Below are 13,323 nucleotides of genomic sequence, written 5' to 3' on the forward strand. Positions count from 1 at the left end.
AATTTTAAGTAAACCAATTAGGACAAACCAAAAGCCATACGATTCAAATGATTTAAATTGTTCGTTAACCAGCCGACGGTTGTAGACGCTTATGTGTGAGAGCAGAACACGAATAAACGAGACATTCGATCTCCGTTTCATTGGGCCAGACCGATATAAGTTACAAGGAAACAAACGGGATCAGATATATCATCGTGTGTGGACCGTGCACAAACAGTCCTTGAATCTGCTTAATCAAAAGTCAGTGTTTTAAATTCATACTGGTACGTGAAACAAAAAAAAAAGGGTCTCCGTCAACCATACACTTGCGATCATGCCTCCGGAGGCATATGGCAATATGTGTAAAGTGTAGTTCGGTATACGTCAACTGTATTAATTTCTGTACAATATGTTTTTCAACGTTATAAAAACACTGAAAACGGAAAATAACGGAAAAATTAAAACCAAATATTGAAAACAACGTTCTTTTTGTGTTCTTAATTTTTTTATTACCTTTTCGTACACGCTAACAAGAAAGAAATATTGCTTAAGTTAGATATGGTTTTTGGTGTTTGCCTTGTCTGGTGGATGCTATTATTTACGGGTAAAAATGTGTCAAATGCTCGCTTAACAGATTGATGTTGTGGTTTGTTGGTAAGTAAATTAATGACAGGTACTTGTGTTTGCCAGTTGCATTGTAAATGTTGTAAAAAGTTGTACATTTGTATCGTTCCAGTTTTGCTGTATCATATCTCGTTGCAAAGTGTTATTTTGAATAGAATAAAAGCACACATCAAAAACAAACATCAACCCTATCGACAATATCAATTCAATTTGGCTGCTGGTTACTCGTGTTGCACGCATTGCGGTGTTCAATTTAAACAAATACTTGCTACAGTGCAATCACGTCCTCATTAAATCGGTTGTGTTCGGTGTGCAAAAGTCAACACACAACAACGGCCAAACCTTCTGCTAGAACAGCTGTTTACCGATGCAAAAGCATATCATTGCTGAAGCAAAATAATAAAACCAAAACACCTTGTTAAAAACGTTCTCTACACATTGTTGACAAATGATTGCCTCAATATGTAATGTTAAACAGTTCACTCGTGTGCACTAGTTAGTGCAAAGGCCCAGAGAGAGAGAGAGAGTGAGAGAGAGCGGACAAGCTTACTTGTGTTATATCATAACAAGGCCTGCTGCGCTAAGTAAGTTTAAGTTGTGCTTTTATTGGCAGGTGGTTCGCGTGTAACATCATAAAATGTAAAACATCATACAATACAAATAATTACAAAACTGAAAATAAGTATGTTACTGCGGCACACATGCAAACCTTCGTATGTTTTAAAATTTAAAATTAAAACTTCAGCTATCCATCCACCAATGTTAGATTATTTTTCCCCAATGTTTCCCCTTTTCGGTCGCTAGCAGCTTTTGTTTGGCAAAGGTTGACACACATTTAAGCAGTGTCAATATGTCATAAAAGTGTTACGTTTGTAAGCAGAAAGCAAGTAGCGTGGATTGTATGTTAAATTTTTACTATCCATTGTACCACTTAAACCATGTTAGCAATTGGCAAAAACAAATTGCCGTCTTTTGAGGGCTAGTGGTCAACAGCGTTGATCAGTGGTTGACGTTGACGTTTCAAAAACAAAAACCATTTCAAGTCACTTTTATTTGTAAACGCTTTACACAACCAACCTGTCCGCTTTCTACCTGTGCATGTTTTATGCTAGGGACCAAGATTGAAGAGATGCAATGCTTTACTACCTGTGTTCAGTGTCCTGCTTCAGCCTAACGTGTATCGAACTTCTACCAACCCTCGCTTTGCTCTTGGAGGATCTCGCTTATGATGTGCTTACAGTTTTCAACCATTGCTTCCCAGATCGTTCTCAGTTTTCATTTTTCACAACACAATTTGAAGAAACTTTTTTCTTGTTTTCTTTGCTTTGCTTTACTGTTTTGTTTCACTACTCTAACCGAACAGGGTAGCCAGTTTTTGGGATAGAAGAATCTTTGGTGTCACGATTTCTTTTTCTGTGCGTTCCCATACAAATCGTAGAGCAAGCAGAGAGTTCTTTCGATCTTTACCCCTGTCACCCATTGCCTGGCATCCTTGCCACCTCACAGATCCTATTCCTATGCTTGGTTTTCAGTTTTGGAAAGAAATCCTTCTCCCCGAGGAACGAAAGCACAAAGCGTGGTAAGATTACTTGCTATTTGCTTATGCATATCTCCTTCTATGCTGTTCGTCCATGGCTCTTTTACCTATATCTTCCATGGGGTCCTCTGCGAGAGAGGCCAACGCGAAGGACTGCATTGTCGGACTACCTGCGTTAGTGTGTGGAAAAAAAGGCCAGGAAAAAAAAGGTCTGATTCAACCGGAAAGCAGTGTGGAAAAGGTTTCCAGTTCTTCTATGGTTGGCGCATCTTTATGTGCCTGGTCATTTTCTAACTCTATATCTGTATGTGTGTTGTGTTTCAAGGGCAAGACACATACCTGTCGGCTTACAGTTGATCGTATTCCAATAACAATCTATTCTATGTTAACAGATCAACTTGGTTCATGTTGGTTGGTGAAGTTAAATTTTTTTTTATTTATTCAAATTTATCTGAACCACCTTATACAACTTTAAAATAAAAATGGAAAGAACAAAATTCCAACGCTGGTATATGGAAAAATGAGGCTAATAGTTCACCCCGCCTTTTGTAAAACGGCATGTACAAAAGATTGAAAATTCCCAGAAAACTTTACGAATGAAATTTCAGAAACAGAAACATGACAAGATGCTTCAACAAAAAGGAAACGACACGAAAGATATTCGAGAAGCATGGAACATGAGACGAAAATGAAACAAGAAAACAACACTAAAGCCCGCAAAGCAACAGTACGAAAATCAATCAAAACGCAACGCCACGGTGTTTAAGAGGACTCGGGTCTCAAACAAATTCCTGGAAATCACTCACACACACACACTCTCACACACACAGCCATACATAGCAGGGTAGAAATGGAGTAGAGGAATCCAATAGTGCAGGAAACACTTTGGATTCTTTTTTTTTTTCTTTTATGCTTTTTGTTCTGGATATTTCATTATTTCTCTTGAAGGATTGAAGTAGGTACGAGTTTTTTTTATTTTATTTATTTCTTTTGTATTTTTGTTCGTGTTTGTGTGTTTCTATGAGTTATGCAGGTAGTAGTAGCGATTTTAAAAACCCTTTGAGAAAATGACAAAAAAAATAATGTTACGCTCTTTTATGGCAGCAGTCTAAACTTTAGCTTTTTTCGTTTACCTCAGAAAATTTATTATTTTCGTATATATTTGTTTCACATTTTAGTAAAAACAGCCTTAAGCATACACGAAAAACAAGCATCTGAAAACAAACCATAAACGGAAAGTATGAAACAAGAAAGAAAATTCGAACGCATATAGAAAAGCATCCCTGCGAGAAACCTAGAATAAGAGCAAACAATAGAAATGGAAAGGGCACGTCGATTACGTAGCTGATCCAGACCCCTTTGCCATTCGCCCTACGACGCTCCTCTTCGATGATGGGCGAACGATCGTTTGGGAAAGAAAACTCTACAGACTTGTGGCCCTGTTTGGCGACTACTAACAGCGCGAGAACTAGACTCTGAAGCGTCAAGCAGGAAACTGAAAGAGAAATTCCTTCGTTTGCTAGTTGTAGGTTTGTAAGCGGGTTACGATTGTACGCTGGATTCGTGCTGAGGTAGAGGCACGGATATCAAAAGAACTGCAAGCCAAGGCACAAGACAAACGCAGCAAGTGCACGATCGCTGAGGAGCAATTTTCGGTGGACTGACTATTATGGGGTTCTTCAGTTCAGCATGCATGTCTGCGTTTGTGAACAGGGGGCAAGCTTAAAAGGGTCCTCGTGTCCTTAAAGCCTGGTTGGATACAACGCGAGCTCCGCAATGCAGCAACAGCGCACAACATCGGTTCGCTTGCCCCCCCCCCCCCCCCCTGGACGGGCTTGTTGGAGGGCTCTGTGGAGGGCTTTGGATTTGAATACAACAAACCACCACACACTAGGATCCGAATGTGTCTGGACACGTACACAGAACGTGCACAGGCCCTGTGTACGCACACACGCAGGTACCAATGTGCTGCCGAAGGAAGAGCGCACACACAGAATTTCATAAATGACAAGTTTTGCTTTAGAAATTTTAGCTGCCAAAGAGCTGAAGCAGGAAAGACGACAGCAGAAAAGTAGAAGTGACGAGGGCGGGCGCGCTGCGACGCCATGCCCGTTCCCTAGCTTCTACGGCGGAAACCCCCACGGACGAAAACCCGGTACTTTCTGGGCCGAACACAGCGCAGTAAGTAGCGAGAAACTCGAATTCGCTTATTTCTGGTTCGTGCGAGGTACAGTCGACGCATTCAGCACCAATTCCACGCAACGCTGCGGGATTCGTTCGGCTGGTCAGCATCGGTGAGCGCTGCGAGTGTACATTACTGCATCTATGGTGCTGCTTTGAAAATAACGTCAATTTTTAAAGGAATCTACATTAAAGTTCTGGATGAGAAGAGAGCTCGAAACGCGACGGCCTGTGTGTGAGCCTGAACCTGAAGCCCATCATCCCATCAGAGGGAGCGGAACGCTCCATGCACGAGGGAGCCTGCGTGCGTGCGACAGCGACGACGAATGGCTCCTGTGTCCCGTCGAAGAACGTGGAGCCGGCACCGGGCCTCATCGTGGCGCACTACATGGCAGGCTCCAATACATTCAACTGCTATCTCCTTCGCTCACGCGTCCAGTCCGGTTCATGTGCATACGAACACGCGTATGTATGCTTGCGCTAAACGGCACAGAGGAAATAGGACGGCGAATGCACTGAGCTAGAACGGCGAAAGAGTGCCGCACAAAGCTCCCTGGATCCTTCAACAGTCGGAGAGCGAGAGTGCAGTTTTGGTAGAGTGCCTTCAATCTTTAAAGTAGATGCTGTCGTACATACTTCTTAAGGTGTTTTCATCCACGTAGAAGGTACTTCAGGATATGCTGGACGGTGAAAATACATCAAACTTCCTTTTAGTCTTATGGTTTTTTGGACCCGTGAAAATTTCTTTATAAACTACCAAAGGAAGATACGGGTCAAATCGCACGTTCAACCATCCATGCGTGATTGTGTGTGGTGTGTGGTGGGATGTCTGACCTGTAAAGTTACTTTACCGATTCCAACATGAATGAATCATACAAACGCAATCTTTAGAAAACACAAGCTATGTGTCAATCATTCTTTAGAAGATGGTTGCTTCATTTCTGGGCATTCCACTTCAGATCTTACATGTTTTATTTAAACTTGCACCTGATTCCCTTATGTTTGGCATCGAATGGTAGGTAAGATAGTTTTGTGTTTCGATCGCAGAAAGGGAATACAGGTACAACGGATCATAGACATTATTATTATTACCTATCAAAAAAATATCGTTGAACTTTTTTTTCATCTATGACTACGTGTTGCATCCAAAATATTAACAAGGTATTTCCTCCCTGTTATTTGCCTTATTCCGAGCATGCTCGGTTGGTTTTTCTTCTTATGATTTGAATACAAAATTCTATTTGGTTTTGTTACGCCAAGCATCATATTTATCTGGTACTTAAATAAATCACTTACTGACTACCATGTTCCCGGAGCACAATTTTAACAACTACTCTGTATTATACACTCGCTGGATTAATCTGATCAGGATTAAAGGCCGATACGGTGGTAAAAGCGACAGCGGCACCGGTTTTGACATGACAGAACCGAAATTCAAATCCCATCTGGACCGTTCCGCTATAATAAAGAGAGGCTCGTGGTAGCAAGAGGTCTGGTTCGATGGCCAGCATGACCTAGTAGGTTGTTATATCAATACGAAGAAGAAGTGAAATGAAGAAGACATGAAAGCTACCTTAATACGTCGAACATGTTATTAAAACCATGCTATCAGGCTTCACTGAAAGACAAACTCTCTTGTCTACAATTCAAGTACTTCTGCTATGCGTAAGGTCCCATAAGTGTCGCGTCAATCACATTTCTATTCACAGACGAAGTTTACGGGATGCCATAAGAATTGTGACTGGAGATCAATGCTTTAAACGCTAACTATATATCTACGGAATGCTTTGCCCGTGATAGGAATAGTACTGAATACTAATGATACACCAATTACGTTTTGAAATCTTGTGAAAAATTAGTGCAAAAAGAACTCGTATAACTACGTGAACTAGCACCATTGCAAATAAAACTGAAACCCCTTTGAATCACTCGGGTTCGGATTGACACCCCCATCACCATTTTCACACCACGAAAAAGTAAACCAAAACTGTTAAAGAGAATCATAATTAAGCTTGGATCCTCTATGTGAAAGTTTAGAACATCAAACAAGTCAACTATATGCGCTCAATAAATATATTCAACCAGAAAAGTAAAACAGGGGTGTGGGGCGATATCGACATCGGTCTTCACGCGGCAGGATCAGGGTTCAAATTTCATTTGAACCGTTCCCCAATAGTGAGGACTAACTATCGAACTACGTGATTTCGACAGTCTAGCCATTTGGATGGCCGGCGTGAAGACTTAATGCCACGGTACACGATCCGAGATCTCGAAGCGAAAACTCGAAAAGCTGAAAACTTAACGTCAAAACGCTTTCGGATCATGTACTAGCGTTATTTGGCACCAATAAGCGCACCAAGTTGCTGTCATCGATAGCAAGCAAAAATTTGCTATCATTCGTGTGCCATTTGCAAACAAACAAACAATCTTCCATCGCCAAACAAACCATTCCAAATCATAAATCGGTGAGAATATTAATTAAAAACTGTTTTTATGGAGTGGTTGGCTACGCTATCGTGTGTGGCGGAGTTAAACGAGGAAAATAAGTGATAAAAAATGCCGTACTGTAGCTTTGCCGGCTTTGTCGCTGTTCTGCACATTTTGGAGATTTCGGCTCGGGCAGTCGTAATCTATTTGACATTGAGTTTTCGACAATCGCCACTTTCAACCGAAATCTTTCTGACATCTCGGATTGTGTACCATGGCTTTTATAATTCACCATCGTTATATTATCTGTATATTTGCTATATTTTCCTTAGCTAATTATACATTTAATGAATACGAATCCCGTTGATCTAGACTCAGCTAAATAACACTCAAAGAAAATGCATGCATCAATTTTTAACAATGGACAAGTTTAAGTATAAAAATGCTTTATAAAATTTAGATGTTAACATCCTTGTTGAATTCAGTGAAGTTGAGAACTGATTTGAAGTTCGTACGTTAATGCCCAATCGACGTAAGAAATTTGCGAAAGCAGCGTTCACTTTAAAGCCAGATTGTAGCAGCCTATGGGAAAAGCCAGTATTTGCGAAAACTGCACTCTCGCTCTCCGACTGTTGAAGGATCCAGGGAGCTTTGTGCGGCACTCTTTCGCCGTTCTAGCTCAGTGCATTCGCCGTCCTATTTCCTCTGTGCCGTTTAGCGCAAGCATACATACGCGTGTTCGTATGCACATGAACCGGACTGGACGCGTGAGCGAAGGAGATAGCAGTTGAATGTATTGGGGCCTCCCATGTAGTGCGCCACGATGAGGCCCGGTGCCGGCTCCACGTTCTTCGACGGGACACAGGAGCCATTCGTCGTCGCTGTCGCACGCACGCAGGCTCCCTCGTGCATGGAGCGTTCCGCTCCCTCTGATGGGATGATGGGCTTCAGGTTCAGGCTCACACACAGGCCGTCGCGTTTCGAGCTCTCTTCTCATCCAGAACTTTAATGTAGATTCCTTTAAAAATTGACGTTATTTTCAAAGCAGCACCATAGATGCAGTAATGTACACTCGCAGCGCTCACCGATGCTGACCAGCCGAACGAATCCCGCAGCGTTGCGTGGAATTGGTGCTGAATGCGTCGACTGTACCTCGCACGAACCAGAAATAAGCGAATTCGAGTTTCTCGCTACTTACTGCGCTGTGTTCGGCCCAGAAAGTACCGGGTTTTCGTCCGTGGGGGTTTCCGCCGTAGAAGCTAGGGAACGGGCATGGCGTCGCAGCGCGCCCGCCCTCGTCACTTCTACTTTTCTGCTGTCGTCTTTCCTGCTTCAGCTCTTTGGCAGCTAAAATTTCTAAAGCAAAACTTGTCATTTATGAAATTCTGTGTGTGCGCTCTTCCTTCGGCAGCACATTGGTACCTGCGTGTGTGCGTACACAGGGCCTGTGCACGTTCTGTGTACGTGTCCAGACACATTCGGATCCTAGTGTGTGGTGGTTTGTTGTATTCAAATCCAAAGCCCTCCACAGAGCCCTCCAACAAGCCCGTCCAGGGGGGGGGGGGGGGGGCAAGCGAACCGATGTTGTGCGCTGTTGCTGCATTGCGGAGCTCGCGTTGTATCCAACCAGGCTTTAAGGACACGAGGACCCTTTTAAGCTTGCCCCCTGTTCACAAACGCAGACATGCATGCTGAACTGAAGAACCCCATAATAGTCAGTCCACCGAAAATTGCTCCTCAGCGATCGTGCACTTGCTGCGTTTGTCTTGTGCCTTGGCTTGCAGTTCTTTTGATATCCGTGCCTCTACCTCAGCACGAATCCAGCGTACAATCGTAACCCGCTTACAAACCTACATCTAGCAAACGAAGGGATTTCTCTTTCAGTTTCCTGCTTGACGCTTCAGAGTCTAGTTCTCGCGCTGTTAGTAGTCGCCAAACAGGGCCACAAGTCTGTAGAGTTTTCTTTCCCAAACGATCGTTCGCCCATCATCGAAGAGGAGCGTCGTAGGGCGAATGGCAAAGGGGTCTGGATCAGCTACGTAATCGACGTGCCCTTTCCATTTCTATTGTTTGCTCTTATTCTAGGTTTCCCGTAGGAATGCTTGTCCTTATCTCATTTATATTGTTTCTGAGTAATTATTCTTTTGCTTAGTTGCTTTTTATGTTTGAGGAAGACAAAACTTTATTTTTATGTAAATGTGATATATTTTAAACGTTTTACTTAAATGGATTTCTGCTGCAGTCCCAGTCCGCCTTGATGTTAAAATGAAATGATCCGATGGTTGATTCTTGCATACTGAGAAACGTTGTAGAGCTAACCATATTGACAAAATTGCCTTAACAATCACTACTTACTTGGGGTTTTTTCAATACAAATTTGCGTATGAGAATCTCATATCGATATCATGTTGTGTTAGACTCTGGATAGCGCAAGTTGAATTTATAACAAAAATAACAACAAGCAAACACTTGCATTTTCCATCTGACTCGGAAACTGACTGTACAAATTTTGCGAAAGTACTCTAGCATTTAACGCATTTGTAGAATGTGTAGCAACGGCCACGCTTTCTGGTGGGTTTCTGGTAAGAGGTGGGACTTATCATCATCACCCACACACATTCGAAATGGGAAAATACCGGCACTATCCCTATTGACAAAATCTTTGTCAATCTGCCAACTAAGGCACTAGTAAGGCAAATTTGTATTGAAAAACCCCTTAGTACTGGTTGCTAAGGCAATTTGGTCAATAGGAATATGAACAACCCGGATAAACCGTATATCTGCCATTTTTATGTTTATACCAAGGTTCATAGTGTTTGGTTGGAGCTGTGCTGCGGTCCTAGGTTTTGAACTCGAACGTTACGAATAATTGTTACGTGAGTTCCCTATTGATCAAATCGATGATTTTGTCAAAATCGATGATTTATAATGATTTGGTCAATAGGGTAAACTCAGAAAAATTTTTACGAATGAAATTCGATGTTCTTTTTTTTAGCCATTGCAATCTCGGGAGGTCTTGGTCTGCTATTTTGGCTTTCCTTGATCTAGTAAACCGGTAGCTAGATAGTCAGTTCCTCGCGTATGAGAAGACGGTCCGAGATGGGATTTGATATGCCAACTTGCCGTGTGAAGATCGTCACTCTAACCGTCTCGGAAGCTGTTACCGACATGAAAAAAAATCTGTATGCTACGGAACACAAAGCATTATTATTATTCTTCTTTTTGGCTTAACAACCTCTAAGGTCACGCCGGCCATCAAAAAGCTTACTAGACTGCCGATACCACGTAGTTGGATAGTCAGTCCTCACTACGGGGGTACGTTCCGGATGGGATTTGAACTGCGGGGGCTAGCCGTTTGAAGACCGGCGCCGTTGTCGCCTACATTTGCTGAAGGATGATGCCACAAAAGCTTAGTTAACTGTTCGTAAAACATGGTTTTTGTACGTAGAAAATAACACAAACTGAAAGAGGGGAATTTTAAATTTTTATTTATTTTCTCTACTATATATTATCAGCCATGTATTACTTAAACTAACTATAACTCACATAAGCAACTATAAATGACATACGACATCTTTTGAAGAAACTAAGGGAATTTCATTAGTTACAAACCTGTTGTCGCAAATGCAAAAGAAAATGAGGGACTAGTTTCAAAATGCTTTTCGTAAATCATGAAACGCCATTACAATAGTATTTCCTACATCTTTTTCTTCTTCTTGGCTTAACGCCTTGTAAGGTCATGTCGCCGGCCATCGAATAGCTTACTAGACTTGCCGATACCACGTAGTTGAATAGTCAGTCTTAACTACGGGCGGACTGTCCGGATGGGATTTTAACCCCCCGGTCCTGCCGTTTGAAGATCGGCGCCGCTGACGCCTATACCACCGGTCCGCCCCATTTCCTATATACAGTGTTCAATTAAGCGTTAGGATTATTTCTATTACACACCATATTCTCATTATTATGAAAAAAGTTTTTAATCTTGTAAAACATCTTCTTAGATTCCCACTACTGTAATTTAATAGTTTTCTGGTTCAGAACACAGCAAATTCTAGCAACAAACAGGATAGTCATTGGATTATCATATTTATAAGTTTATTCATTTACAATATCATTCTCCTTATTTTGAGATTGTTAGCTTTATGTTACCATTCTATACGTACGCTGGAAACTGGCAGTTGTTGTGGATGAGTTTTATTCTTTACAATACTAATTTTCTATGAAAGCAAAAATACAAAATGTGTATTTGTCTTGCTTCAATTTGAAAATGTATGTACCATTTTGGGTAATATAAAAAAAAAAAAACATAACAAAACCTAAGTGTACACCCTATTTTCTTGATTTGAATGTAATGAGCATCTTTTTAGTTTGAATAACATGCTTATTTCTTGAAAATAACCATGATTCGTTTCTCGCATCAAACAGTTTACTTAAACATATCGCTTATTGAGAAGGTATTTATAAAGACTTCAGGGTTGAGTTTGAGAAGCAGCAAATTAAAAGAATCATGATTTGTTTTAATACTTGACTATTTATCGTTATAATAGTTGACGGATACCAGCTATCTGTTCATATCAACTCTTTTAGCGACATTTTATGCTTTGTTGTTCTGCTAGTCGATCTGTGAGCGTAACTAACTAAAACGTTGATGGTGTTTAATACAAGATTGCCCTTTACGATAAAAAATAAACAATAATATTCAGCGGGAAATTATTCTACATAAGTAATGAGCTGATGTTGTTGATGGATATAATATTCCAGCGATCCATTCTAACGAACAAACCGAAAAAATTTCTAACGTAAATTTTTATATTATGTGCAGAGATTATCTGCACTTATTACCTAAGAAAGCAATCAGAGGTATAACAGGAAGGAAGCTTAACTTCTAGAATCATTACTCTCACTAAAACTTTCACTCGAGTCATGCCGGCTAACGGAGGGCTTTGGTTTATACTCGGTAATGACCACCGTGACCGAATTGACAGTCACTTCACGTGTCTGTCCGCTGGAACGATCAATGTTTTTTAATCTTGCAGGATGCTTCGATCGCTTGCCTTTGCTCCGCTGTGCTTTTGTGCCGCCTGGCGATTTTACGTTTGATCCTGCCTGAGACCCTCCGGACGCCCCGGGAAAGGCTTGCGTTGCCGCTTGTTGCGCCGCTAGAGCTGAGTTTAGTCGCGGCTTTCGCGTGGAAGTCCCTGGAACGGAGTAAACTGAAATTAATTATAATGCATCCCCACTCTGCAGAACGTTAACGTCCACCGCACAAATGGTTGAAGGAATGATGCATTTGGTATATGTTGGTGGTTTCCTATAACTTCCACTCAGTGTTTCTAATAGCGATCACCGAACCAGCACTGCGCAAAACAGCGAAATTTGTTGATGAAGTTAGCAAAGTTCCAACCAAATGCCCACCTCTACAATCATTTGTGGAAAACGGTTTTCTATTGATGCGGAGTACCTTTTCTCACGTCACACATTAAACACTTGAAGGCTTCAGCAGTATTGCGATAAGTACAGACGCTGCAGTCCCAAAAGTTTTCTTCCACCACTTTAGATTGACGTTTAGCACGGCGTACGGGTGATTTGCTTTTATCCATTGCTTTTTCCGCACCACCGTTTTACATCACCATGGATGTAACTATAGTAGGCCGCTTTGTACGGGGTATTGATGCTAAAGCGCTTGTTTCCAGCAGACAATTGTAAATGCAGTGTAATGTCTATTCATGACTGCAGTTAAACGCAACAAAAACTCTACTATTTCTTTCCCTAAACTCACACATTATCACTATTTCCGGGTATCAATGTTTCACAAATGTCTAGAGGTTTGTAAATAAGTAGAGCGTTTGATATGCAACGTAATGAAGCGACCGATAAAAATGTATGTTGTCTGATTTTTGCAAACACTTTGAAGAATACATGAATGTGTCTTCTTCTTCTTATTACGACAATGACAGTTGTCACTGGCCAATGTCAAGAGTATCGAATATATTTACCAAGGTGCACAAAAACCCGTTCACAACATGTTCGAAATGCTATTCTTAATTTTTTTGTTTAATTTAACCAGTTGCTTTCATTTATTACTTACAAAATAATAATTAAAACGAATGCTCGTTTGGTGGTATACTTATTTCTATTTACAACATTGTAAACTATGATATATTTTCGAATTTCAGAAGATGTAGTGAAAAACACCGGTTTTCTCAAATATGCATTTTTTCCAGAAAACTTAAACCGCGTGCTCTTCTTGATTTTTGCGACTGATTTGATGATTTTTCAACCAGCCGAAGTGTCTGTGAGAAAGTTAATATATGTACATGTTTTCAAGTGAGATTGATCAGATTTGCATGTACGTGAAAGGGAAAACGATATTCACAATATTATTAACTCTGTCATTTGGTGTCCTTCACCATAGTGAGAACAGCTAATGTTCAACGTGCAAAACGAGTCCAGACTCAAAAACAGTTCCGGACTAAAACAGAGTCCGGATTAAAAACGACAACATGCAAAAAAACTGCATCTAAATCGGTCAACAAATTAGGTAGTAGGCAAAAATAAAGTGCGTGCGCGAAATG

The 13,323-nt window shown here is 41.1% G+C and overlaps 1 protein-coding gene across 2 annotated transcripts; it reads right to left on the reverse strand.

Annotated features, from left to right (window-relative positions):
* Positions 1–11,579: 11,579 nt before the first annotated feature.
* Positions 11,580–12,461, reverse strand: LOC126565543 (YY1-associated factor 2). Of its 2 annotated transcripts, none has more exons than XM_050222731.1 (2): positions 12,210–12,461; positions 11,580–11,946 (listed from the first exon to the last, which is right to left on the reverse strand). In XM_050222731.1, exons 1-2 carry the CDS (start codon positions 12,346–12,348, stop codon positions 11,627–11,629), a joined length of 459 nt encoding a protein of 152 aa, XP_050078688.1. In that variant the 5' UTR covers positions 12,349–12,461; the 3' UTR covers positions 11,580–11,626. The 2 variants fall into 2 exon arrangements, with proteins under 2 accessions (XP_050078688.1, XP_050078687.1); XM_050222730.1 differs by having other exon boundaries at positions 11,580–11,961.
* Positions 12,462–13,323: the final 862 nt, after the last annotated feature.

The sequence above is a fragment of the Anopheles maculipalpis genome, chromosome 3RL (genome assembly GCF_943734695.1).
Source record: "Anopheles maculipalpis chromosome 3RL, idAnoMacuDA_375_x, whole genome shotgun sequence".
NCBI lineage: Eukaryota > Metazoa > Arthropoda > Insecta > Diptera > Culicidae > Anopheles > Anopheles maculipalpis.

What these genes read in the sequence shown, in the direction of transcription:
- LOC126565543 (XM_050222730.1), bottom strand. Translation starts at nt 12,348, where the DNA reads ATGGATAAAAGCAAATCACCCGTACGCCGTGCTAAACGTCAATCTAAA. An exon ending in AATGTGTGACGTGAGAAAAG is followed by an intron (nt 11,962 to 12,209) that starts GTACTCCGCATC and finishes AATTAATTTCAG; the next exon opens with TTTACTCCGTTCCAGGGACT.